General features: G+C 43.6%; 1 protein-coding gene across 5 annotated transcripts in view; it reads left to right on the plus strand.

Annotated features, from left to right (window-relative positions):
- Positions 1-23,898, plus strand: part of SYT9 (synaptotagmin 9) — an 86,276-nt gene that overhangs the window by 35,179 nt on the left and 27,199 nt on the right. For all 5 annotated transcript variants that reach the window (XR_014009196.1, XR_014009197.1, XM_081198364.1 and 2 more), the window contains exons 2-3: positions 3,141-3,486; positions 6,848-7,394. Coding sequence is in view for 3 of the 5 variants with exons in the window: in XM_081198364.1 (XP_081054490.1) it covers positions 3,141-3,486; positions 6,848-7,394 (893 nt within the window). In the remaining 2 variants the exon portion in view is untranslated. The remainder of the gene's footprint in view (positions 1-3,140; positions 3,487-6,847; positions 7,395-23,898) is intronic.

Consider the following 23,898-nt stretch of genomic DNA (forward strand, 5'->3'; position numbering starts at 1 on the left):
CCCTGGGCTTTGGGAAGTAGGCACCAGGGCCCTGACAAGATGCTGGAGCCCTGCTGCCTCATTCCCAAAGCCAGGTGGGAAGGAGGCACCAAGATTTAATAGTCTAATTTACGGAGAATATTTGGGAGACCAGCCTAGTCCCCCTAGTTCATTGATCACATGCCACTGCCGGACACACACACACACACACACACACACACACACACACACACACTTCTTCTTGATTTGCTCACTTTCTGTAGGTGGGGAGCTTGCGTCTTTTGTTGTTTGCTTGAGTTGTGCGTTCTTTTCCTTCTAATGTTAACTGCCTTGTGAACCATTTCTGATAGAGGGGCAGAAAATAAAAATAAACAAATGAAATAGTGAGTCATTTTGCAAAGCTTCTTGTAGGGCATCCTTACTACACTTCGACTGTCTTTTCACTGCTGCCGGAACCCCATTGGTGTAGAACTCCTATTGCTGGGGTCACAGTTTCCCAGCAGTCAGTGAGAGGAGATTACCTTTCCTTCTTCCTCACTCTAGAACAGGCCTAGGCAACCTCGGCCCGCCAGATGTTTTGGGACTACAATTCCCATCATCCCTGACCACTAGTCCTGTTAGCTAGGGATGATGGGAGTTGTAGTCCCAAAACATCTGGTGGGCCAAGGTTGCCTATGCCTGCTCTAGAAGCTAGTAATTCCATTGCAGTAGTTGCCCCTTCTCAGAAATTGCCTTCCACACCTATAGCTAAACATAGTGGGGGTTCAGGGGGTACTTGAGGATATGCAGCACCCACACCTCTTTTTGTTGTTGTTAAAAAGTTTGGCATTTACTGTAAAAACTTCATGGTATCTACTGGCACCTATTTTTCTAGGAAAAAAGCACTGGCTAAATATATAGATGCAGGAAGAAGGCCACGCCTCCTGGCCCCACCTGCAACATCACACCTCTTGAGCCCTAGGTATCTGTGAAGAAAGGAAGATGCTTTCAACAGTACATATGAAGACTTACCCACTACAGACATCACACACCATGCCTAGAAGTCATGGGGGAAGAGAGCACATCATCAGGGATGGGGCCAGGAATGAGGCTGTGGTTGTATAAATCTCCCAGGCACGGGGCATTGCTTGAAAAGAGCAGTCTCATTTCCCACACAGTTTTGTGATTTTATTTTTAATCATTCTTTAGCAGCTGAGCAGCCTTCCTCTGTCCCACATGGCCGTTAGTAGCTCTCCTGTAACCCTTTAAAAATACCTGCGAAGCTCTCTTTCTCTCTCCACCCGCACCCCACTGCTGACTTTCTCCAAGGAGCGCATCACTTTTTGTGAATGTTTTCTGTATATTTGGTGCAGCACATATTTAAGAAGCTCTGCAAAAATCTCTGTAAATGGCTGTTTCTTTTAGCCTCTTTCTGTTGTTTCTCTCTGTAGTAACCCAGATGTGTCAGCATGGCTACAAGATAAGATAATAGTAGGATTTTGTGAAAGGTGAGCAAATTGCCTATTTTGACAGTTCCCTGTGACTTAGAACACCCTAGGAAAATAGGAGGGGAAAGCTTAGCTGAAAAAAACCAGCAAAACAGGTGAGCCATTTGGAGGCTTCCAGGTTAAAGAACAATTTGAAAGAGGGATGGTTGTTACCCAAAATTATAGACTGTGGGTTGTTATAGCCATCGGGTTTTTGGAAACATGGAAATACTATTGACTTCCACTTACCATGTACAATACAAAAGGCCTTTCTTCTTTCTGTTGCCGCTTAGTCACCAGCAAGGATTGTTGTACTGCCTTGGGAGGTCCCTGCTAAAATTTATTTGAGGGCCTTGTGAATGAGCACCCAAATAAAAGCCTGACATTATTATCCACAAAAGGGTAAATAGTCCTGCATGACAAAAAGCATCTGCGCTCTTGCAGCTGTTTTGAAAAGAGAAACAGCTACTTTTCACAATTTCAGCAACATCTTCTGTGTTAATCACGTACATTCTTTGAAGGCTGTGTGATGTTCTTACGTGTGTGTGTGTGTGTGTGTGTGTGTGTACAGTGAGACACTCACACACGAAACAAAAAGGGAAACAGGCTTTTTATTATTTCATTTATGTAAAATCCTGATACCTTGTCTTGCCATCCGTTAGGCTCCAAGAGGTGTCCGAATGCCAGTTGGCATCCATCTGTCTCAGGAGACAATGGAGTAATGAGCCTTTGAGAGTGAAGTCAAACCATCAGAGCCTGCTGTGGTTGTAGAGACCAGTATGGAAGAGACATGTTTTGTTGCAGCTGGGGCAGATGAAGGCTTTTAATTGTGCTGCTGCAGATGTACCATGATGGCACTATGAAACGGATCAACTGTAAACTGTGTTAAAAACAATCAATCCACGGCAGAAGCTTTTATTCTGTTTGTTTTCCTGCTATAACAATGTTCTCTCTCCCAGGGGCAGAGCTAGGTGCCCTGGCACCTGGAGTGGCACACATGCTGTGCACCCAGGGTTGGGGCGATCTGCCCACAGGGCTGATTGGTGCGGCTGCACGATCCTCCCCAGGGGCCAGCCTCGGTGCGGCACCACAATCCGCCTCTACAGCGAGCCGGGGGAAGGGGGAGAGCTGCAGCTTTGCCGCTTGCTGCTTTGCTGCTCACCGGGCTTGGGGGAGTCGCAGGTGGGGGGGCACGCCAAATGTCAACCCCTTCAGGATGACACCCGGTGGCGCCACGCACCCCCTTCCTACACCCCTGCTCTCTCCAGGCATTACATTTGTGCAGGGAGAACGAGGTGTGTGTGCAAAGGGTCCTACAGAATAGGAGAGAGGAGGAGGAAGTGTGGAAATAGCAGAGCAGGGGAGACAGAGACAGATGTGATACACAAAGCAGAGGCATTAGGTTTTCTTGAAGTCTGGGTGATAAATCAACGTGTCTTGTAAAACAGCGTTCGGTGAGCATCACAAAGTCCTGTGCTAGTTTGATGATATGTCTTTTTTTCTTGAGTAGAGAGTTAGGAAGGAAAACAGTACCAAATTTTTGACCTACACAGCAGCTTCTATGCACAAAGAAAATTGTTTATTAAATTGGTATACCGCCCTTCACCCAAGGTTTATTTCTGTTAAAGCCTCTTGTCTTAGAACTGATTTTTCCTTCCAGTGTTGACATGTGTTTATTTTCCTTCTTCTTTTCAGATATCACAGTGAGTTTACTGTCCTTAGTTGTCACAGCATGTGGACTTGCTTTGTTTGGGGTGTCTCTGTTTGTGTCCTGGAAGCTGTGTTGGGTTCCTTGGCGAGAACGTGGCCTGCCTGGAAACAAAGACAAGCAGGAGTCCCTGAACTATACAGACACAGAGACCAATGACCACGAGTATAGCGAGGATTACTTGGGACAACCTACCACCTACCCCGACTCTTCCATGAAGATTAGCCACACATCCCCTGACATCCCTTTGGACGCTAAGGCAGGGACCAAGGAAAACTGTGTGCATAATGTCCGGATGCATCGACAGATCACGGAGCCAACTCCTTCTGCACGGTCAGTAACTCCAGTAAGGAACAGAGTGGCCGCCAAAGTAAAAAAGCCTTACTGTGCCAAAAAGTATCCCTTACCTAACAGGCTCCTTGGTCACCAAGGACTGCACAGGTGGAGGTGTGTGTTTACTTTATCAGGTGCAGGAGCAGGATTCTTGATGGGGAAGGAAGAAGGCATCAGAGACTAATTTAGAGATAGCATTCCTGATCATGGGAGAGATGGGCAACCAATGCATCCCCTTGCCTTCATTCACCAGTTCCCATGATCCTGAGAGAGGCCTCATGAATAAAAGTACACTCTAAATACTTTTGAGTAAAGGCCTGATTGTAATCGACACAAAGGAGCCAGCAAACCGGTGTGGCTGGGGAATCAAACATAAAAGGCCAGTGGAAAGGGGAAGCCAAGGAAGAAAGGACCACTACAGTTTACTGTGTTCAGAGTGGGATTAGGAGAAGGAACCAAGGGGATCACTTCATTTTCTCCAACCGCCTGAGGCTTGCCTGACCACCTTCCTCACACTGGGTCACAAATCAGCATCCTGTGTGAAGCAAGGGAGGCAGAGTCTCTTGGGTACCCCTTGACACTTTGTGGCTGTGTGTCAGTAAGTGTGTTGGTCTGCATTACTATAGAGCTAGTGCTTCAGAAGATGGAAAACATCCCAAAGGATTGCAAATCAGTAAGTTGTCCACACTACGCCATCCAATTTCTTGATGCTTGGTATCTCCTCTTCCTCCTTTTTACAAAAAAAGGAGGGTAAATGCATTTCAGGGTGTTTTCATAATGTGAGTAAAAGTCATGTAATTTCAGTACAATGTGAAATCATCCATCACTCCTTTCTTCCTTGTATACAGTTTTGGCCACAACTTGGGACTCAGCTATACAGCTGCAAATAAAACAAGTGTGTTTTAAGTGCAATGCACAATGTGACACTAGATGGCGATGATGAGCCTTATGGAAAATTTAATGTACAGTGGTGCCCCGCAAGACGAAATTAATTCGTTCCGCAAGTTTTGTCGTCTAGCGAATTTTTCGTCTTGCGAATCACGAAATCCCATAGGAATGCATTGAAAATCAATTAATGCGTTCCTATGGTCAAAAAAAGTCCAAACAAAGCCAAATTTGGTACAACAACAGTTTATTAACTGCTCTTTAAAGTCACACATACTGTAAAGAGCAGTTCAAAAATTGAAGGGAAAATAAATTAACTTTATAAACAAAACATGTCTTTGTTTTTAGACAAAGGAAACAAAGCCGCGAGACGTTTTCGTCTTGCAAAGCAAGCCCATAGGGAAATTCGTCTTGCGAGGCAAATCGAAAACGGAAAAACCTTTCGTCTAGCGAGTTTTTTGTCTTGCGAGGCATTCGTCTTGCGAGGTACCACTGTACTGTATTTTTAAAAACGCTTTAAAAAGCATTTTCAGAACAGTTTTTATATGTGTGTAGATTCCACCTTGATCTGAAAAGTGTTATAGATGTTTGGTTTGAGAAATCTATACAAACATTCTGACTCACCTGTTAGTTGTAAGCCTCTATACCATCATTACTTACGCTATTTTACTTGTATATAAAAAAAATCCTATTCTCAATAAAAATTAAAAAAAATAGCTGAGCATGCTGACTAAGCACTTCCCCCAAATAACAGGAACAGTTCAGGAACAGTTACCGATAAGCTTTTAGTAATACTGCAGAGAATTAGTGAAAGTACTAGAGTCAGACTTGAATGGCATGTACTTTTGCAAATGTTGCCGTAGCAGCCGGACGCTTGCAGGCAACGTATAGAAAGAGCCCCACACATTTTTTTTGCTGTTTTATGAGCTAGACGTAATTGCCAGGTTGTTGAAATCCTATAGTAACTGAAGGGCTGCCTCAATTTAATCTTGCAAAGTATGTTCATTTTCACTTACCTCTGCAGCTGTGGGTGCTGATATAGCCCTGCAAAGAATTCAACAAAAATAGAACAGGTTAACAAAACACTTGCGAGGGTTTGAAATAGGAAGTGCTAGGTATTAGCCACAGCTTTGGTGAAGTGGGTGGGAGGTGAAATCACCGAGGGGCAAGACTGACTGAACAAAACTGCATGAAGAGGAGTGTATGTAAAATATGGGAGAGCTAATGATGGTGGGGCAGAGTCAACCTAAAAAACTGCTGAACTGTATCAGATCAATGGCTAACTCAGTGCAGCTCAGTCTTGTTGACTGTGTCCAACCACCTCACAAGCAAGACATGATAAAGATAGCTTTCCTCTGCAGTTTGCTCCATCATCTGGTAAACAAAGGTATATTACCTCTCCGAACACATGGGGTGAAATTCCACATTGTGCTGATACGCATGATCTGCAAAAGTATTTCAGCTTGTGGGGTAGAATGACCTCCCTCTCCTCCCCAGCACACTGTTTGGGTTTTTTTTTTTTCCTGACCTCCCTCCTGAGCCAGTTTTAAGGGGCAGATGGGGAGAGGAGAAGGGGAATCCCAATTGTGCAAGCGGAAGTTCTTGCACAGGGCTTCTGCCAAAGGGGCACCTTAGACGGTCAATTTTTTATTATCATAATGAATAGTAATTATTACACTCATCTACCATAAACTTGTCCCCGCCTTTCGAAAGCTATTAGTATCGTGGCTATACCACATCTTATGGTAATGAAAACCATAAGGTGCATTGAGTAGATAAATGAGTATTTGTTTATACTGCTATGCACAGTGGTACCTTGGTACTTGAACAGCTTAGCTCCCGAACAAATCGGCTCCCACGCCTTGATATTTTAATAGTTTTGGGAGTCAAATGGACTCCTGGAATGGATTAAGTTCAAGAACCAAGGTACCACAGTATTTGGGGAGTAGCAAGGCACTTTTGACCTCTGGCAAGATTTAGAACAGATGAATGACCTATATAGGTGGAGCAACTGGAAGAACAGAACACAGCAGCAGCATAGTCAGAAACTGAGTGTGAAAGCTGTGGTATCCACATAAATTGTGGAAGGGATCAAGGATGAATTAGATTAATATTTGATTGAGAGGCAATGTAAAATTTGCTTGCAGCTAGGTTACAGTGAGAGGAACCATCAAGGGACAGTGGAAATTTCAAAGGGGGGAAAGCACCACCAACCTCTTACATGTTGCCCAGGTGATTGGAAAGAGAGGATGCAGTCAAGTTAGAAGCATGATTGGTAAGAAGTCCACAACAACTGATACGAGTTGCATGGATGAGTGGTGTGGTAGGGAAACTATATCAAAAACGTTCTTAATTGCCCAAAATCATGATTTCAGGTTTCATTTTATTTATTTATATTTTTTTATTTCATTTAACACTGTAGAGATGCTGTAATCCCACCTGTCTAACCCAGTCTGTTTTGTTGTTTTTATTCAAGGCATAATTCATTCCGAAGGCAGCTCAATCTCTCAAACCCAGACTTCAACATCCAGCAGATCCAAAAGCAGGAGCAGCTGACAGGGATTGGGCGCATCAAGCCTGAGCTGTATAAACAAAGATCGGTGGACACAGATGATGGGAGGAGGAACAATAGCAAATCTTGTGGGAAGCTCAACTTTATTGTGAAATACGATTGTGACTTGGAGCAACTGATAGTGAAAATTCACAAAGCTGTCAACCTGCCAGCAAAGGACTTCTCTGGGACTTCAGACCCCTATGTCAAGATCTACTTACTTCCAGATAGGAAAACAAAACACCAGACTAAAGTGCATAGAAAGACCCTAAACCCAGTGTTTGATGAAGTTTTTTTATTTCCTGTTCCTTACAATGATTTGAGCACGAGGAAACTCCACTTCTCTGTATATGACTTTGACCGATTCTCCAGGCATGACTTGATTGGCCAAGTGATAGTGGATAATTTTTTAGAGTTGTCAGACTTTCCCAGGGAGTGTAATCTTTGGAAGGATATTGAATATGTCACCAATGTAAGTATGACCCCCCCTTTTTATTTTGAGATTTTATTTTCTGCCTCTTTGCATTGTTGCCCAGTTTATCTGCTGTCAAAGTGGTTGATTTGTGATGAAAGTCACCCCTTATTGTATCTACCTGAAACTGACTTAGTTCAAAGACTACATTCTATATGGAGGAATTACTGTGGTGTTATATAAAAGCTTGTGCCTTTCCCCTGAATTTCATTCTTAAATATTCTTTTCCTTGCTAATTTGATTTTCCATTGGCTTATATGATTTATCACAGAGAATTGATAACTTTATAGAGATTGGTAGGCTCGTGTGTTCTGTTCTGATAAAAATTATTACCTTACATTTTTCAGCTAGAATTCCAGAGTTACATTCCCAACCCCCATTGCTTTCTAAGAGACATTCTTGATTCTGTAAGTGCAGTTTCATAGATACATTTCCATAATCTTTGGACAGCTCTGAAGACTTCACCAACCTAGGAGACTTTTTGCTCATTTGTTGTGCCACGTACATGAACAGTAGAGCATGCTGGGGTTTTTCCTGATTAGTTCCGCTGAGAGAAACCAGCAGTGGTATAGTGGATAAGTATTGCAGGGTAGCACAGCTCCAGGTTGTTTGTCAGAACAGGAGCAATAATGTCATCAGCCTTAGCGATGTGGTAATTGGGGGAACTTCATACCTGTGGTCCATAACTGTTCCCAGTCAGCCATCATAATGTTATGTCCAACATCTTGTGCCCATTTAATCATAACAGATTTCACCGTTTCATCCTGAGTATTCCATTTCAACAGCAAATTATACATTTTTGACAAATTCTTAGTTTTGGAGTCTAACAGTTCTGTTTCCAATTTTGATTTTTCCACCTGGAAGCCAATTTTTTTATCCCAATTATATGCCTCCATTATCTGATAATAATGAAGCCAATCTCGCACTCTATTTTTTAATGTTTCAAAACTCTGCAGTTTTAATCTGTCTCCCTCTTGTTCCAAAATTTCCCAGTATTTCGGCCACCTTTCATAAGATCCCTACTTCATTCTTGCAGTAGTAGTTTTCTGCAAAATTGTCTGCATTTCTAATTAAAATGAAATGGCTGCATTTCAGCTAGCTGGGGATTTGTTATTGAGGCCCAGTGTGTTTTACAAGCTGAATCCATGCAGTCTGAAATAGATCAATGGCACTTGCTTGCAGGAAACTGTGCAGCAGAACAGCAATGCTGATCCTAATAAATTTAGGTATTTAGGGATACGGGAGAAATTTGATTCAGTTCGCATTTAAAGGTGAACCTATGTAATTTGCTCTCTCCTAAACAATAGGTGAACTGAAGCACAGCCATTGCGTTTTAAACTCTCCTTGGGAGCATGGAGATTGGGAACATGATGAGCTCCTGCCTTTTAAAATTTACTACTACACCACTGGGGAACCACACATTTGTCTCTTGACTGTGGAGTTGTAGAAAAATATAATATTTATTCATTATTACTTACTTCAACAGTTTATATACTGCTTAACACCGTAGTCTTAAACTTCGCCTGATAGCATTTTGGCAGCTGGTGCAAACTTTTAAACCCTGGCATTATATGCTGGTGGTATTCTGACCCCACCAGCAGTCTAGCCCAGGCTTCCTCAAACTCGGCCCGCCAGATGTTTTTGAGACTACAATTCCCATCATCCCTGACCACTGGTCCTGCTAGCTAGGGATCGTGGGAGTTATAGACCAAAAACATCTAGAGGGCCGAGTTTGAGGAAACCTGGTCTAGCCACAGCATTTTGTGAGGCTTTCATCTACTGTACTCTCCATATAGTTTTCCTCTCCTCTCTTTACAAAGTATTGCACCAGCAGCTGTCTCATGAGGATATTCACAAACAAGGGGAAGGAAAACATTTTAGGATAGCATTGAAGCTCTGCCATCCTCAGCTTTTGAAGGTCTCCTGCTTCCTTGCTGCCCCTCATGCATGGAACTGTCATCATAATTCCACTTTTCCTACTTTCTGTCCTCAAAACCTACCTTTTCTGTGAAGCTGGAGAGGCCCGGCCAGATGGGCGGGGTATAAGTAACGAATTATTATTATTATTATTATTATTATTATTATTATTATTATTATTATTATTATTACTACTACTACTACTACTACTACAAGTATCTATTCCTACTGTTGTTAAGCCTAAGGGAGCAATCTTAACCTCCGAAACCTATGGTAAGACTATATGGAACGGTGTTGTCACCACTGCATACAGCGGTCAGGGCGCAAGCTGGATGGGGGGGGGTATTTTTATGACAGCAAACAGGCAGCAATCCATAGGCAATTACCCAATCATTAAGCAAAGATTCAGCAGCCATAATGTACAAAGTTAACTTCGCAGTAAATGAAATGATGCATTATGTACTAGATGAGAGACCTCTGGCTTCAAAGCATCAATCTGTTTCTCTCTTAATATCCATGGCACTAATTCCACAATAGAAATAGTTATGGACCCTAAATTTTGAAATCTATAATCTCAGAAGGCCTTTAATATTCCTACAAGGCAAACATTTCTTCTTAACAGTTACGGGGCGGTTAATAATTTCACCAGCAGTAAAAACAGCAAAACCAGATCCCTGCTGGTGAAAGCTGTATCATTGGATGCTACTGTGTCCATTTTATTTATTGTTTTATTTATTAAATTTATATACCACCCTTCATCAGAGTATCTCAGTGCAGTTCACAGAATAAAATACAAGATAAAAACCACAAGTAAATAATTAAGCAACAAAACTGGTTTCACAAATAAAAAATAGATAATTTCCTCCAAGACACTATAATCTTATGAAATCCACACACATTTTTATCTGGATACTTTTCAGGCTAACAGCAGAGCATCTGAATTAGCTACATGCAGAGCAGAATTTCAGCACATCTGTACATTCCATACACATTCTTCATTTTGTTGTTCAGATGGAAATTGGCTGAAAGTGATTTAACTTCGGATGCACTGCCATGTGGAGCCTGGATTGTACAAATTGATCAAGGCATTCTGGTATTTATTTTGATTGTGGGACATGCCCCCCCCCAAGTGGAAATGAGTCTCAGCAGGAGCCATAACCCAACTGGAAACTTCCTTGATGAAAAACTCAAGGCTAATGATGTTTTTACAGCACACTGTTTTCAAATTAAGATATTACAGCTTTATAGTCTTTGAATATTTGCAAATGTGATTTGGGCACTAAAGTTATGGACAGCTAACAATATAAACCAAGAACTCTTGCATATATTCCTTATTGTTTCCCTATGTTTCCCTGAGGTTGTTCTCAAACACTGTAAATGCAACCTCAACTCCTTGTTCTGTACCCTCTAAAGCAGCATAAAATTCATTCTATCAAATATGTGGAATCTTGCCAGAGCTCATGAACCTTTCAACCGAGCTGTGTGATAAGGAAAACAGAACTGATTTATTATAGAGGACAGAAAACAAAACACATTTTGACCATACTCTACTCTAAATCTTGGCTGTTTCAAACTTCAAAAGGAAATGTATTTTACGTATTTTGACCCAAAACATATTTACCATATAACCAACTGCATTTTACTTCTCATTTGGGACTGGTGTTGGCATTATTTGGGTCAACACTTTCCAAGGGATTATTACCCACTTAAACATCTTTCCCCCCCCCCCAACCCTAGTCACCAGAAGGCAATGTAAATAGGCAGGTCTTGTCCTACCATGAAAAACTGAGGAGTTCCCATGAGGATCTCACCATGGAGATTAGATGGATCCTTGCAATGCCCACAGGAAAGACCGGCCACCCTGAGCCACTGTTACCCAAAAAAGGGGACCCTCTCAAGAGCAGCCAGTTATAGGTAAAGGTAAAGGGACCCCTGACTGTTAGGTCCAGTCACGGACGACTCTGGGGTTGCGGTGCTCATCTCTCTCTATAGGCCAAGGGAGCCGGAGTACAGCTTCCGGGTCATGTGGCCAGCATGACTAAGCTGCTTCTGGCGAACCAGAGCAGCACACATAAATGCCATTTATCTTACCTATTTATCTACTTGCACTTTGACCTGCTTTCGAACTGCTAGGTTGGCAGGAGCAGGGACCGAACAATGGGAGCTCACCCTGTCACGGGGATTCGAACCGCCGACCTTCTGATTGGCAAGCCCTAGGCTCTGTGGTTTAACCCACAGTGCCACCCGCGTGGCCTCCAGCAAATAGCGCAGATAACTCTTGGAAGGTATATGGTGCAGTTTCACTGCTGAAGCTAATCCAGCTTCACCCTAAATGCTCCCCAGAAGCAGAGTCTGCCTGGGAGCTGTATGTACACTCTCCTGAGCTCCTTAGAGGACAAACAGGTATCTAGGTGTAATTAATTACATAGTAAGCATGTCAAGGTAATCATAATCACAGAAAAATATTGGATTATCATTGTAATCAAACATTGGCAGAATCTTGAGTACAGTGGTGCCTCGCAAGACGAAAATAATCCGTTCCGCGAGTCTCTTCGTCTAGCGGTTTTTCCGTCTTGCGAAGCAACCCTATTAGCGGATTAGCGCTATTAGCGGCTTAGCGGCTAAAAGGCTATTAGCAGCTTAGCGGCTTAGAAAAAGGGGGAAGCAAAAAAAATCGCAAGACTCGCAAGACGTTTTCGTCTTGCGAAGCAAGCCCATAGGGAAATTTGTCTTGCGAAGCAGCTCAAAAACGGAAAACCCTTTCGTCTAGCGGGTTTTCCGTCTTGCGAGGCATTCGTCTTGCGGGGCACCACTGTATTATTTTTCCCCAGTTTATGTTTAGAATAAGTCCAGATGGAAGGAGAAACCAGGATGCAGGGCCAAGGAGGAGTTTAGGAAATACAAAGGAATATGGGCAAACACATGGGGGAGTTGATTTGAATCATTGGTGAAAATTGGTTTCTTCTCTTGCTGATTTGAAAATGTACTTGGTTTAAATCAAGCTACCCTAATCATGAACAGCAACAAAAACCTGCATGGAATTAATAGCTCCTAGTTCCACTGCGTTATACCCTTATCCCTCTTCCGATCAAAGTAAAAGTTTCCTACATTGTCTGCAGCAGATTATTATATCATTTCAAAGATTGCTCTAATTCGAGACAATATCGTAATGTTGTCTGTGATTGCAAAAGATTATACCTAGAAGAAGAATCTGTCATTTCTCAGCGTATCTGCTCTCATAAGCTGATAATGAGGAGGAAAACCAGTCTCTCTAACAAAAAAAGAAAAGAAAAACCAGGAAAATAATAATAATAATAATAGTTTATTGCGGCCATAGGCCCATACAGATAAAAACAAGACATAAATAACAGCTTGTGCACGTGGGAAAAAACAGCCGCTAAAACACTACTATAACAATAAAATACTATAAGATAGAATGGCATACTACGCCTTAATTAGCTTGTGGTGCTCCTTGGCAACGCTTTTGGGTAAGGACAGCGACCAGGAACCTAGCCACTTTCAGGGTCGTATGGGTATCCTTATCCTGCAAGATTTGGGCAAGGTGGAATTTTGGTGGGGTACCCTCTAGTTTCTGAATGATTGATCCCAACAAATTTGCCCGTGGCACCTTGAATAAGGGGCAAGTGAACATAATGTGCTGAAGCGACTCTGGCGTCTCCTTATCACATTCGCACATGGCGGAGGCTTGGCCCTTTGAGAATCTGTGTCTCAGGACATTGGAGGGAAAAACGTTAAACCTCGCTTTGGTGAAGGCCAGCCTATGGGCAACAGTCGAAAGGGAGGAGAGGTATGATGGAACGCGGTAAGTTAAAGTGATACCAATGTTCTGGGGCGAACAAACACCTCCCCCCAGCATATAATTTCGCTGTAAATCGATGTCATCCAGTCTTTGGCGGATCAGTCTTTGAGCAGTGATTTGATCTAGTTTTAGGGAATCTAAGGGAGAGATTCCATAGCTCAGGAGTTTGGCATGAATTCTACTAGTCCAAAGGCTGGAGAATTCATCTCGCCATAAGCATTGGACAAGGTAATGGTCTGGTAATCTATGCCACAATGATAACCAATAATTGAAGACTTGCTTCCACAGGCAAGTTTCTAAGGATGCGATCTTCAATTCTAGTCGCATGGCTGCGTTGCTTACGCACAGGGGGAGCATTAGGAGCCGACGTAGGAATTGGTTTTGCAGAGTCTCAAGAGGAGCAAGGTCTGTCATCACGGCCCAGAGCGGGGCAGCATAAGCAAGCACGGGTACCACTTTTGCCTTGAACACCTTTAGGGCCGAGGGAACATGCAAAGCTCCATCCGAAAAGAAAAATCGGAGGAGCGCATATGACAGAGTTTTGGCCTTGTTAAGGAGGTGTTGAATTTGTGCTTTCCACCCCAAATTGTATTGAAAAATAACTCCTAGGTATTGAAATTTTAGGACTTGCTCTATTTTTGCTCCACCAAGCTTCCATTCGTATAATCTCCGACTTCTGGCGAAAATCAGAATCTTAGATTTAGCATGGTTGATGGTTAATTGGTTGAGTTGACAATACGTGGCAAAGATCTTCAGAGCTCTGGTTAGTCCAACGCGTGTATAAGATAGAATTACCGCGTCGTCCGCATATAAAAGGAGTGGACAGCGGTAATCCGCCAGTCTAGGCGCATGTGTACTTGGAGATGAGTTGACTAGGGGTGCTCGCATGTCGCTGATGAATAGATTGAATAGGCAGGGAGCCAATATACATCCTTGGCGCACTCCCTTGTTTATTGGTATCGAATTTGTGAGGTCGCCCGCAGGAGTAAGTCTCACTCTGGCAAGGGTACCTTCATGGAGCTGACTTATAAGCCATAAGAGTCTTCTATCAATGCCCTGTTTCACAAGTTTCTCCCAAAGAATATTTCTAGGAATGCTGTCAAAGGCTGCCTTAAGATCTAAGAAGGCAGCACACAGGTAGCCCCGGGGGGGGGGGAGGAGTACTTCCGTGCCAGATGGTAAAGAACTATTGCGTGATCAGTTGTAGAGCGTTTAATTCTGAACCCTGCTTGTTCGTGGCCAATCTGGTTAGTCTCATCTACCCATCGCAATAGTTTCGTCAACAAAAAGCTGGCATAAATTTTCCCTATAATTGAAAGGAGGCTGATGTTACGGTAATTTTCCGGCTCCATTGGAGAACCTTTTTTATGAATTGGTACTATAATGGCCTCCTTCCATATTTTGGGGATGAGACCAGAAGCGTTGATTGCGTCGAAGGTTTTGGCCAAGATGCCAGCCCACCATTTTGGGTGTAGTTTGATGGCTTCAGCAGGGATCAGGTCGGGCCCTGGGGCTTTGCCCGGTTTCAGCTGGGCTATTAGCTTGGCTATTTCGTCAGGATCGGTGGGAGGCCAAATAGGTAGGTGGGAAAACAGATGCATCAGATGGTCGGAGGGAGCATCTGCCTGTGAGAAACATTTCTTCAGGAACAATTCCCATGTCGGTGCAGGGATGACTGCCCTTGGGTATTTCCTCACCCTTCTGTTAATCAGAGACCAGAATTCCCTGGATCTATGTGATTTTGAAGCAGTAATCAAGGCCTGCCAGCGATTATGTTGCCACTCACGTTTGGCAATTTTCTGCGTGCGTTTGTAAACTTGCTTGGCTTGTGCATAACTAGCTGGCAGAGTAGATGCATCGGAGGTCTTATATACATTATATATAGCACGAAGGCGCTGTCTTGCTTCTTTGCACTGAGAGTTATACCAGGGGGCACCGTAAGTATACTCGTTTCGATTTAATATTTTGGGTGGTAACCTGAAGAAGGACGTAAGTTCAGTCGTATGATGGTGGAAGCGTTTCAACACTATGCTATGCTCGTCTGAGGCAAAGCCTGTGTAGGGATGGGGCCCAAGGATTTCTTTTTGAAAGAATTCCTGATACCTTTGAGCCTGGGTCTCCGACCATTTGATTCCTCTTACTTGGAGAGATACGTTGGTTACCATCTGGGTCGCATGTCTATAGGCCTCCGACTGCCAATTCAGGGAAAGCTTGGCTACAAGGGGAAGATGATCACTAGATTGTACATTCTCGATCTTAAAGGAGGAAATACACTTAAGTAGATCACTGGAGACCAGCAGGTAATCGAGGACGCTGTTTGATTTAACACTCAGGTGAGTGAAATCCCCTGGAATATCAGGGAGGCATGTGCCATTTAGGGGGACCAGATTTAAACGGATGGCCATTTGGTAGAGGAATACTCCAGCCTCATTAACTCGTTGGTCTTTAGAAGTTCTCCTCATGATATGTTCCAGATCATAATTATCAAGGTTTGGGGTAACCCACCATTTGGCTTTGGTCAGCGAGTCCCAATTTGCTGCTGTGCGGGCATTAAAATCGCCACCTATTATGGCCGGGGTGTTAGGAAACTTGACATAGCAAGAGAGCAAATGCTCTTCTAGTGAGCCCCATTTAGAGCCCAGTTCGGAGGAAGAACCCCCGGGTGGCAAGTAAACATTTGTAACTAGAAGTGAGATCTTTTCCCCCGCAATCAGCCCGGTAAGGGCGTAGGGAGGCAAGGCCTGTACTAGAGTAAATTTAGAATGTAAGTTGAGAGAGATGCCTATTATTAGGCCCCCTTTAGGGCGGCCTCCTTTCAGGGAGGGGCAGGCAGGGAGTTCTAGAAGCTCAAAGCCATTTAGATCAATTCTCTCTACTTCCCACGATTCTTGGAACAAGATGATATGAAACAGGTTAATATACTCCAGGAATTCTGGGTCAAGTTTTTTCCCCCTCCAGCCCGCAATGTTCCAGCTGAGGACTGATAGGGGGGAGTTCCTGTTGTAACCAATTCGCTGTCATTTCAGGGAGGGATGTGAGTCCTTTGGAGGCAAGGCAGACCCCACGAAAAAGTCAGTTATTTTACTTTGCATAGCAGGCACCTGCTGAAGGTACCTAGTCTTGAAGTTGGTAGTGAGGTATTCTGACTGGGACGACAAAACGGGTCTCCCGCTGGCTAACCCAAGGGCGGACACTTCAGTGGGAAACTCCACAGGATTTGCTGAGACTGCCCCACCGCAAGGTCTAAAGGTCGCCGATGAAACCATTTGGTTTATATGTCCGGTCGGGTCTTCAATCAAATCCGGGCCATTTTTTAAAGTAGTTGGGACACTCCCCTGACCTGATGCTGGCAAAGGTGCAGGGGATGTACGGCGTACTGGTACCGTTTGTATGTCGGGTCTATGCCGCTCAGGGGAGTATGAGGACTCCAGTTCCGGCATTGATGGATTAGATGGTAAGGAGTTGTTTTGGTGGAAGGAACTCTGAGTTACACTCCTCAGCGGGGGACTCTTGGAGGGCGAGTCAAAATTTATCAAGAGTTGGGATGAGGGGCCAACTTGAGAGGCAAGACCTGGGTCTGCCAAGCGTCGGTGGGTTTTGCCCACAAGTGGGGGAGGCATGGGTTTAGGAGCTGGACTAAGGTATGGAAGACTTCCTGCTTCCTTAAACCACGACTCTGAAAAGCTGGCAGAGTTATGCTGAAAAGTGGGCAGGACTTTTCCGTTCTTCTGGACATGTATGAGCTGATGATTAAGTACTTCTAGTCTATCAATTATTTCTTCTTGTTCTCTCAGTGGAAGGTCGCCAAAGGTGGCTAAAAGCTCTCTTTCCTCCGGCGGGGTCAGAGAATTACTTGCGCCAGTGGGTTTCTTTAGAGCTCGTGGGGACGTAGGGTGAGTCCAGTTTCGGTGCGGATGGATATCCTCCGGGAGAGGAGGCTCGATGTCCCGAGGTACTCCCGACTTCTCCGACAGAGTCCACTCCGTACCGTGATCGGCAAGTAGGAGGGGATGGATCACGCTATCCATAAAAACTCTTGTTGGGATGATATCGTACCTTGCCAAGAGTGGTTTCTGCCTGATGATAGCTGAAGGGATCCTTGGAGAGTAAAACGCAAGCATCACTTTCTGTTGCCCGAGGTGCTGGCTCAAAGGTAATACTGCAATGAGATCGCATTGTGAGATTTCTATGTTTAGGAGATTGCTTAGGTGCTTTTTAACCCCACTCAGAGTAAGCCACCTTGGTGACCCTGCCCCGATGTTTAGGCAGATTTTCTTAGGTTGCAGGGACAATGCTTGATGTTTCAGTGCAGGATTTGGTTTATATTTATGGATCACACTTCTTTTTTTGGTAGAAGGCAAGGACCTCTGGCACTTCAATTCCCCCGTATCTACAGTTGGTTTAAACTTTGACCAGAAGTTATCCATTTTCTGTTCGAGGTTACATAACTGGGAGGCTAGCACATCGATCTTCTTGAATATGCAATTAAGGGTTCTGACCACAAGATGGAGATGTTCATGTTGTTCTTGTCTTGCGCAGTCCTCAGTTCCAGCGTCCTGCACCACCCTCAATGGGACACTCCCTCTTCCTCCAAGCTTGCCGTCCGCAGTTTTAGTCTGAGGAAAAAATAATTCCTCTGGTGTTGACGTTGTTTCTGGAGACATTAGAGGGTAGAAACGGTTCTGAGTTTTCACCCTATAGCAGAGTTCAATGGGGTCACTCCGTTTGTCAGACACGGGGGGGTCGATTTTTAATTGTTTGGCTCTTGGGGAGGGCAGAGCCTCGTCACAATCCCTTAGGCGTTTGCCTTGGCCCGTCATTATGAGTCTTTAAAAATAGCAGTGCTTAAAAGATAATAAAAGGTAGTAGAAATAGAAACACAACTGGATGCGAGCTGGCGGAAAACCAGTAAGTCGAAGGGTGCTTCCAAGGCTGCCGGAGAATGCAATTATCTGCTCATTAAAGCTGATTTACGATGCAGACTTTACAGGTATTAGCAATGTGAACTCCTGGCATGGGCTCCAACACCCTGATACAATCTTCAGCAAAAACTTGAAAGGCTGGGAGCCACAGCACAAATTTTAGGGAGGATTCGAAAAGAACTCCGACAAGTGCGTCTTACCTCGTCGCCATCTTGAAGCAGTCCCCCGAAAAACCAGGAAAGATAACAGTCATTTCAATTCTGAGGTGCTCCGCTCCTTAAGACATTTTATTTTTTTTGTAGCCGAGAACATGTATTTGATGCAGCACAAAACAGGTACAGCAATCACTGAAAACTTGAAACATATCATTGACTAATCCAGCAGGCTGATCTACAAGCCATATGTGCTCTGAGATTTCTGAGTGGCTCCTGCCCTGAAATAGTTTCCCAGGACAAGCTGCACTCTGTTTCATAGGGAAGTCATTTATCCAGCGATTCTTTGCGGGGAGGAAAGGAGCAATTTCTTCTGCTAGAAGAAATAAAGGGGGAAACATGAGGAGAAGGAAATGCATTCAGGTCCCTTGCAATTACCTAACTTGATTCTTTAATAATAATAAAAATGCATTACGTCACAGACTTCTGACAAGCTCCTTCTCCTGTAGGACAGTTTTGTGAATTCAAATCTCCAGGGCCTAATGAGCTGCACCCAAGAGTATTAAAGGAGCTTTCAGGTGTAATGACAGAGCCTCTCTATAATCTATAATCTTTTAGAATTATTGGAGAACAAGTGAGGTCCTTGCAGACTGGAGGCAGGCAAATTCTGACCTCATCTTCAAAAAAAAAAAAAAAAAAAGATTTACATTAATACCAGAAAAGGTCCTATAAAAGATCATTAAACAGTTGATATGTGAGCATTTAGAAAACGATACTGTGATTACAAGTCATGCCAGACGAATCTCATTTCTTTCTTTTTGAAAGAAAGCTTGGTGGATCAGGGAAATGCAGTGAATGCAGTGTATATTGATTTCAGTAAGACTTTGGACAAAGTTCCCCATGATATTCTTGTGGAGAAGCTAGTAAAAGGTGGGATAGACAAGGGAACTGTTAGGTGGATTTGTAGCTGGTGGACTGACTGAACCCAAAGGATGTTCACTAATAAATCCTTGCCATTCTGTAAAAAAATGACAAATGGGGCGCCACAGGGTTCTGTCCTGGGCCCATTGTTGTTGACATATTATAAATGACTTGGATTAAGGAATTGAGGGTTGTTCATCAAATATGCAGATGACATAAAACTGGAAGGGTAACTACTGATGCAGAAGACAGAATCGGGATTCAAGATGACCTTAACAGATTGGAGAACAGGGCCAAAACTAACAAAATGAATCTCAGTAGGGACAAAATATATAAGAAATAGATCTACACTAAATTATAGAGTAGCAGTGAATAGAGCTACTTATATGCAGAGCGACAAATACATGCAAGAATGAATTTCAATGGGGACAAGTGTAAGATTCTGCCCTTAGGTAGGAGTAACCAGCTGCACAAATATAAGATGAGGGACACCTGGCTTACCAGTAGTACATGTAAAAAGGATCTAGGGGTTTTAGTAGACCACAAGCTTAACATGAGTCAACAGTGTGATGCAGCAGTGGGGGGAGGGGGGAGCTAATTCTATTCTAGCCTGCCTCAACAGAAGTATAGTGTCCAGATCAAGGGAAGTAATAGTAATCCTCTATTCTGCCTTGGTCAGACCACACCTGGAGTATTGTGTCTAGTTCTGGGTGCCACAATTTAAGAAGGATAATGACAAGCTGAAACACGTACAGAGGAGGGCAGCCAAGATTATTGAAGTTCTTGGAAACCAAGCCTTAGGAGAAATGGTTGGGGGAATTTGGGGTTTTTAGCCTGGAAAAGAGGAGACCGAGAGGAATACGATAGCCATCTTCAAATATCTTAAGGGCTGCCACATGGATGATGGAGCAAGCTTGTTTTCTCCTGCTCTGAAGGATAGGACCCGAACCAGTGGCTTCAAGATACAAGAAAGGAGGTTCCAATTAAATATCAGGAAGAACTTTCTGATGGTAGGAGCTGTTCAATAGTGAACAGATTCTCTCAGAAGGTGGTAGACTCTCCTTCCTTGCAGGTTTTTAAGCAGAGGTTGGATGGCCATCTGTCATGAATGCTTTAGTTGAGATTCCTGAATTGCAGGGGGTTGACTAGACGATGTTCAAGGCCCTTTCTAACTCTACAATTCTATGATGCAATTATTTCTCTGTAAGAATTTTTGGAATCCCCAAAGGGAAATATGGGACTAATGCATGTAACCTAAAATCTGCAGTGCAAAGAAATCATGGGAATGCAATCCACTTTGTGTGTTTTTGCACCATTTCCCTTCTGCACATGAAGCTGTCCATAGATCACTGTGCACTAAACTTTGCTGAATATGTGTCCTTGCCCCACTTTTCTGAGATGGCACGAGCAGTTGGCAAGAGCAGTGTGAGGGCTGGCTGCAGGCTGTCCTCAGACCAATAATCAAGTGTCACATATGACATTTATTAATACTTTTACGTTGCATCATTTCACCTGTCTATATGGCCAGAGCAACCTTTTTCAATCCATCCTGGCTGGGACTGATGGCAGCTACATCTGGACGGCTCCAGGTGAGTGGACTAGAGCCTCAGGAGTAGGTAGAAAAATCTGTCATATAGATGGCTTGCAGGGGTGGAAAGAACGACATCTGGTTTTGGCATTCCTTCTTTAATCAAGTATGCAAGGAAGGTTAAACAAGGTCTTGGACCTGTAGGCCTTGTGCAGATAAAGAAGTGTTGAGAGTCAAGAGATGTAAATTTCACAAGGGGGGGGGGACCCTAACCACAGAGAGAGAGAAAGGAATATAATTGCTCTTCACGCTCTGCACAGAAGAAACACTTTCTGTAGCACCTCGGCTGCTTCACTGCACTATCAGCTCCCCCCCCCCCCCCGCACACACACCAACTTGTTTTACATTGTGCGATAATTCACATTTTCCAAGCCACCTTTCCAATTCTGGTTCCCTTTTCTTTTTAGAAGCTGTCAGGTTTTAAAAATATGTTATGCTAGTTCCTGTTAAGTTGGAGTTAAGTAATTTGTGCCTGGAGACAGGCGGCAGCTTTCTCAAAGGGTTGAAGGTGGCATAAGCAAAGCATCAGGTCTCTCTGGTGCACACACCCAACGGAGCTGACAATAGGATTTATTGTATGGTTCAAGGAGTCCAGTTGGTGCCCTCCAGCTGTTTTGGAATAGAGCTCTCATTATCCCCAGCCAGCACAATCAGAAGGTGGCCAAAGGTGGTTCTTCAAAACTTTTGAAGGAAAGAAAAACCAATATAGATGGTATATTACACCGGTAAAAATGGCCAAAATGTATAGAACAGAATTGAAGACCTGTTGGAGATGTAAAGAAAAGGAAGGTACCTTTTGCGCGTCAAGGTCCCCCAGGCCACTCCAAATAACTCACACTTCACACATCAATTTTTGTTTAAGGTTTTTGGCATGAATTTGGCCACAACTTTATTTAAATACACACACGTGAGTGGTTGCTTAGGCATAGGTTACGACTATCTGTCCTTGCCCCTGGGACAGAACTGACTTCTGGATTCCAGCGGAAGCCAGTGAGGGAAACAATTTTGGGGAGAAAATGAAGCTGGGCCTCAGTCCCTCACTTCTCACCCTCATGCTCCTGGTGGCTTGCATGGCCCAAGTGCGATGCCAGGGACTAGAACAAAAGGGATGGCAAGCCCCTGGATTCCTTTAATGGAATTCCCTTTCCGCACCACCATTGGAGGGGTAGACACTTACCCCTCCACCAACCAATTTGAACCAATGCCTAACCGCCAACCTTACAAGTTGTGACGATTTGCTACGCAGTAGGCAAAAACCAAATGGCAACAGCCAAATGGACAAAATTCCTACCAGGCCCCTGCCCCAAGGCAGACGATCCCATGACAGGCATAGCAAGGTCAGAGGAAAACGAACCCCCCCTTTTCAGGAAGGGTGGGCGGGTGATCTGGTGGACGCAGCCCAAGAGAAGGCCCCAGGCTGCGAGCCCTGTATTTAAGACCTCTGACCCCTCCCACACTTTAGCAACATAACATTCTCCCCAGCAACACCCTTTGTCCAATCACAGCACACGGCCAATTTGCCCAACAACAGTGGGGTGGCCTCTGTTATGGAGAACACGCTTTACCATATGTAGACATATAAAAAAAATTCTGGGAAATGATATACAATAAATTGAAAAAAATGTTTAAAATAACATCTGTAAAAAAGCCAGAAGCCTTTTTAATAGGTATTTTAGATCAAGAATTACCAAAATTAGAAGACAGGAGAAATACCAACAAAAGAACAATGGCAAGAAAAATTGATGAACTACACAGAGTTAGCGAAGTTAACAGACAAATTACATGAAAAAGAGAACAGTGACTTCAAAAAGGAATGGGAGCTATTTACAGTCTACTTGCAAAAACAACAAAAATAAATGGACTCATTGGCAAGACTTTCACAATTTTATTGATTTTAAACATAGAGGACAATATTGCAACAACACCTAATAGTATATATACATGCAGAATATAACAAACAATGTAACAAACCAGAAGGGGAAGTTGAGGGAAGTCAGGTGGGGAGGGGGAAGATTATAAGGTAGGATTGGATATTGGTATGTGATATATGGAATTTGCAATTATAAAACTGCAATAAAAAATTATTTTTTTAAAAAAACCAAAAAACCCAAAACCTATCTGATAAGAATTGTATGTATGTACCACTATTCTATCCAACCATTATGCCTCTGTCATTTAGCTGTTTTGGGCAGGAATCAGGCAGTTTTCGCAAGCTGGAAAAAAGGTGTTTTATGCTCCCCCTTTGTCACATTCCTAAGTTCGTGTGGAATGCTGACGGCAAGTGAAAACCTGGGAATGCAGAAGCCTGATTGGTGTGATTTTTCTTTCTTCTGAGATGGGAATCATTGTTTGAATTGGGTAGCTTCATGTGTAGGTGACTACATGGAGTAGGAGGAGAAAGGAGGAAAACTTCAGGTGGACCCCGAAGTATGCTTTATTGAACCCAAAGCTGTTCAAATATAAATTGTTCTTCAGGAGCGCAACCAAATCCCTTGGTCTTGAAATTCTTTTGCAAAATACATGGTGTTCCAGTGTCTCATACTAGCTATATGCATGACTGAGGGAAGAAATGTATATTCTGTGCTGGAAGATTAGAGGTCTTGACGCTGGCCAGTCATTTTGACTTGACACTTTTAAACCCCCTTAGAGGGAGGCTTAGCAGTAGTAGGCTGCAGGGCTCTAAACGTAAGGAACTAGAGTCAGTCATGGCTTCCCTGTAAAAAAACAAAAACATGGAAAATGCAGCTTGTTAAGGGTACTGAAAGTACTTTGGCCACATGAGAAGAGAAGACTCCCTGGAAAAGACCCTGATGTTGGGAAAGATGGAGGGCACAAGGAGAAGGGGACGACAGAGAATGAGATGGTTGGATGGTGTTCTCGAAGCTACCAGCATGAGTTTGATCAAACTGCGGGAGGCAGTGGAGGACAGAAGTGCCTGGCGTGCTCTGGTCCATGGGGTCACGAAGAGTCGGACACGACTAAACGACTAAACAACAACAACACCTGCACAGATTGGTTGTGTGCCATCCAGCCTTCGCACCAATTAGTGAACTGGGTCTGGATTCTGGACTCAGTCTGGAGGAACATTTGAATTAAATGAATTGAATTAGGTGCATTAAAAATGGCATCTGGAGCCAACCATCTAGGCTAGATGGTAGGAAGAAAAGAGAATCTAATTTAGTGT

Source organism: Podarcis bocagei (genome assembly GCF_964188305.1).
Source record: "Podarcis bocagei genome assembly, chromosome: 1".
NCBI lineage: Eukaryota > Metazoa > Chordata > Lepidosauria > Squamata > Lacertidae > Podarcis > Podarcis bocagei.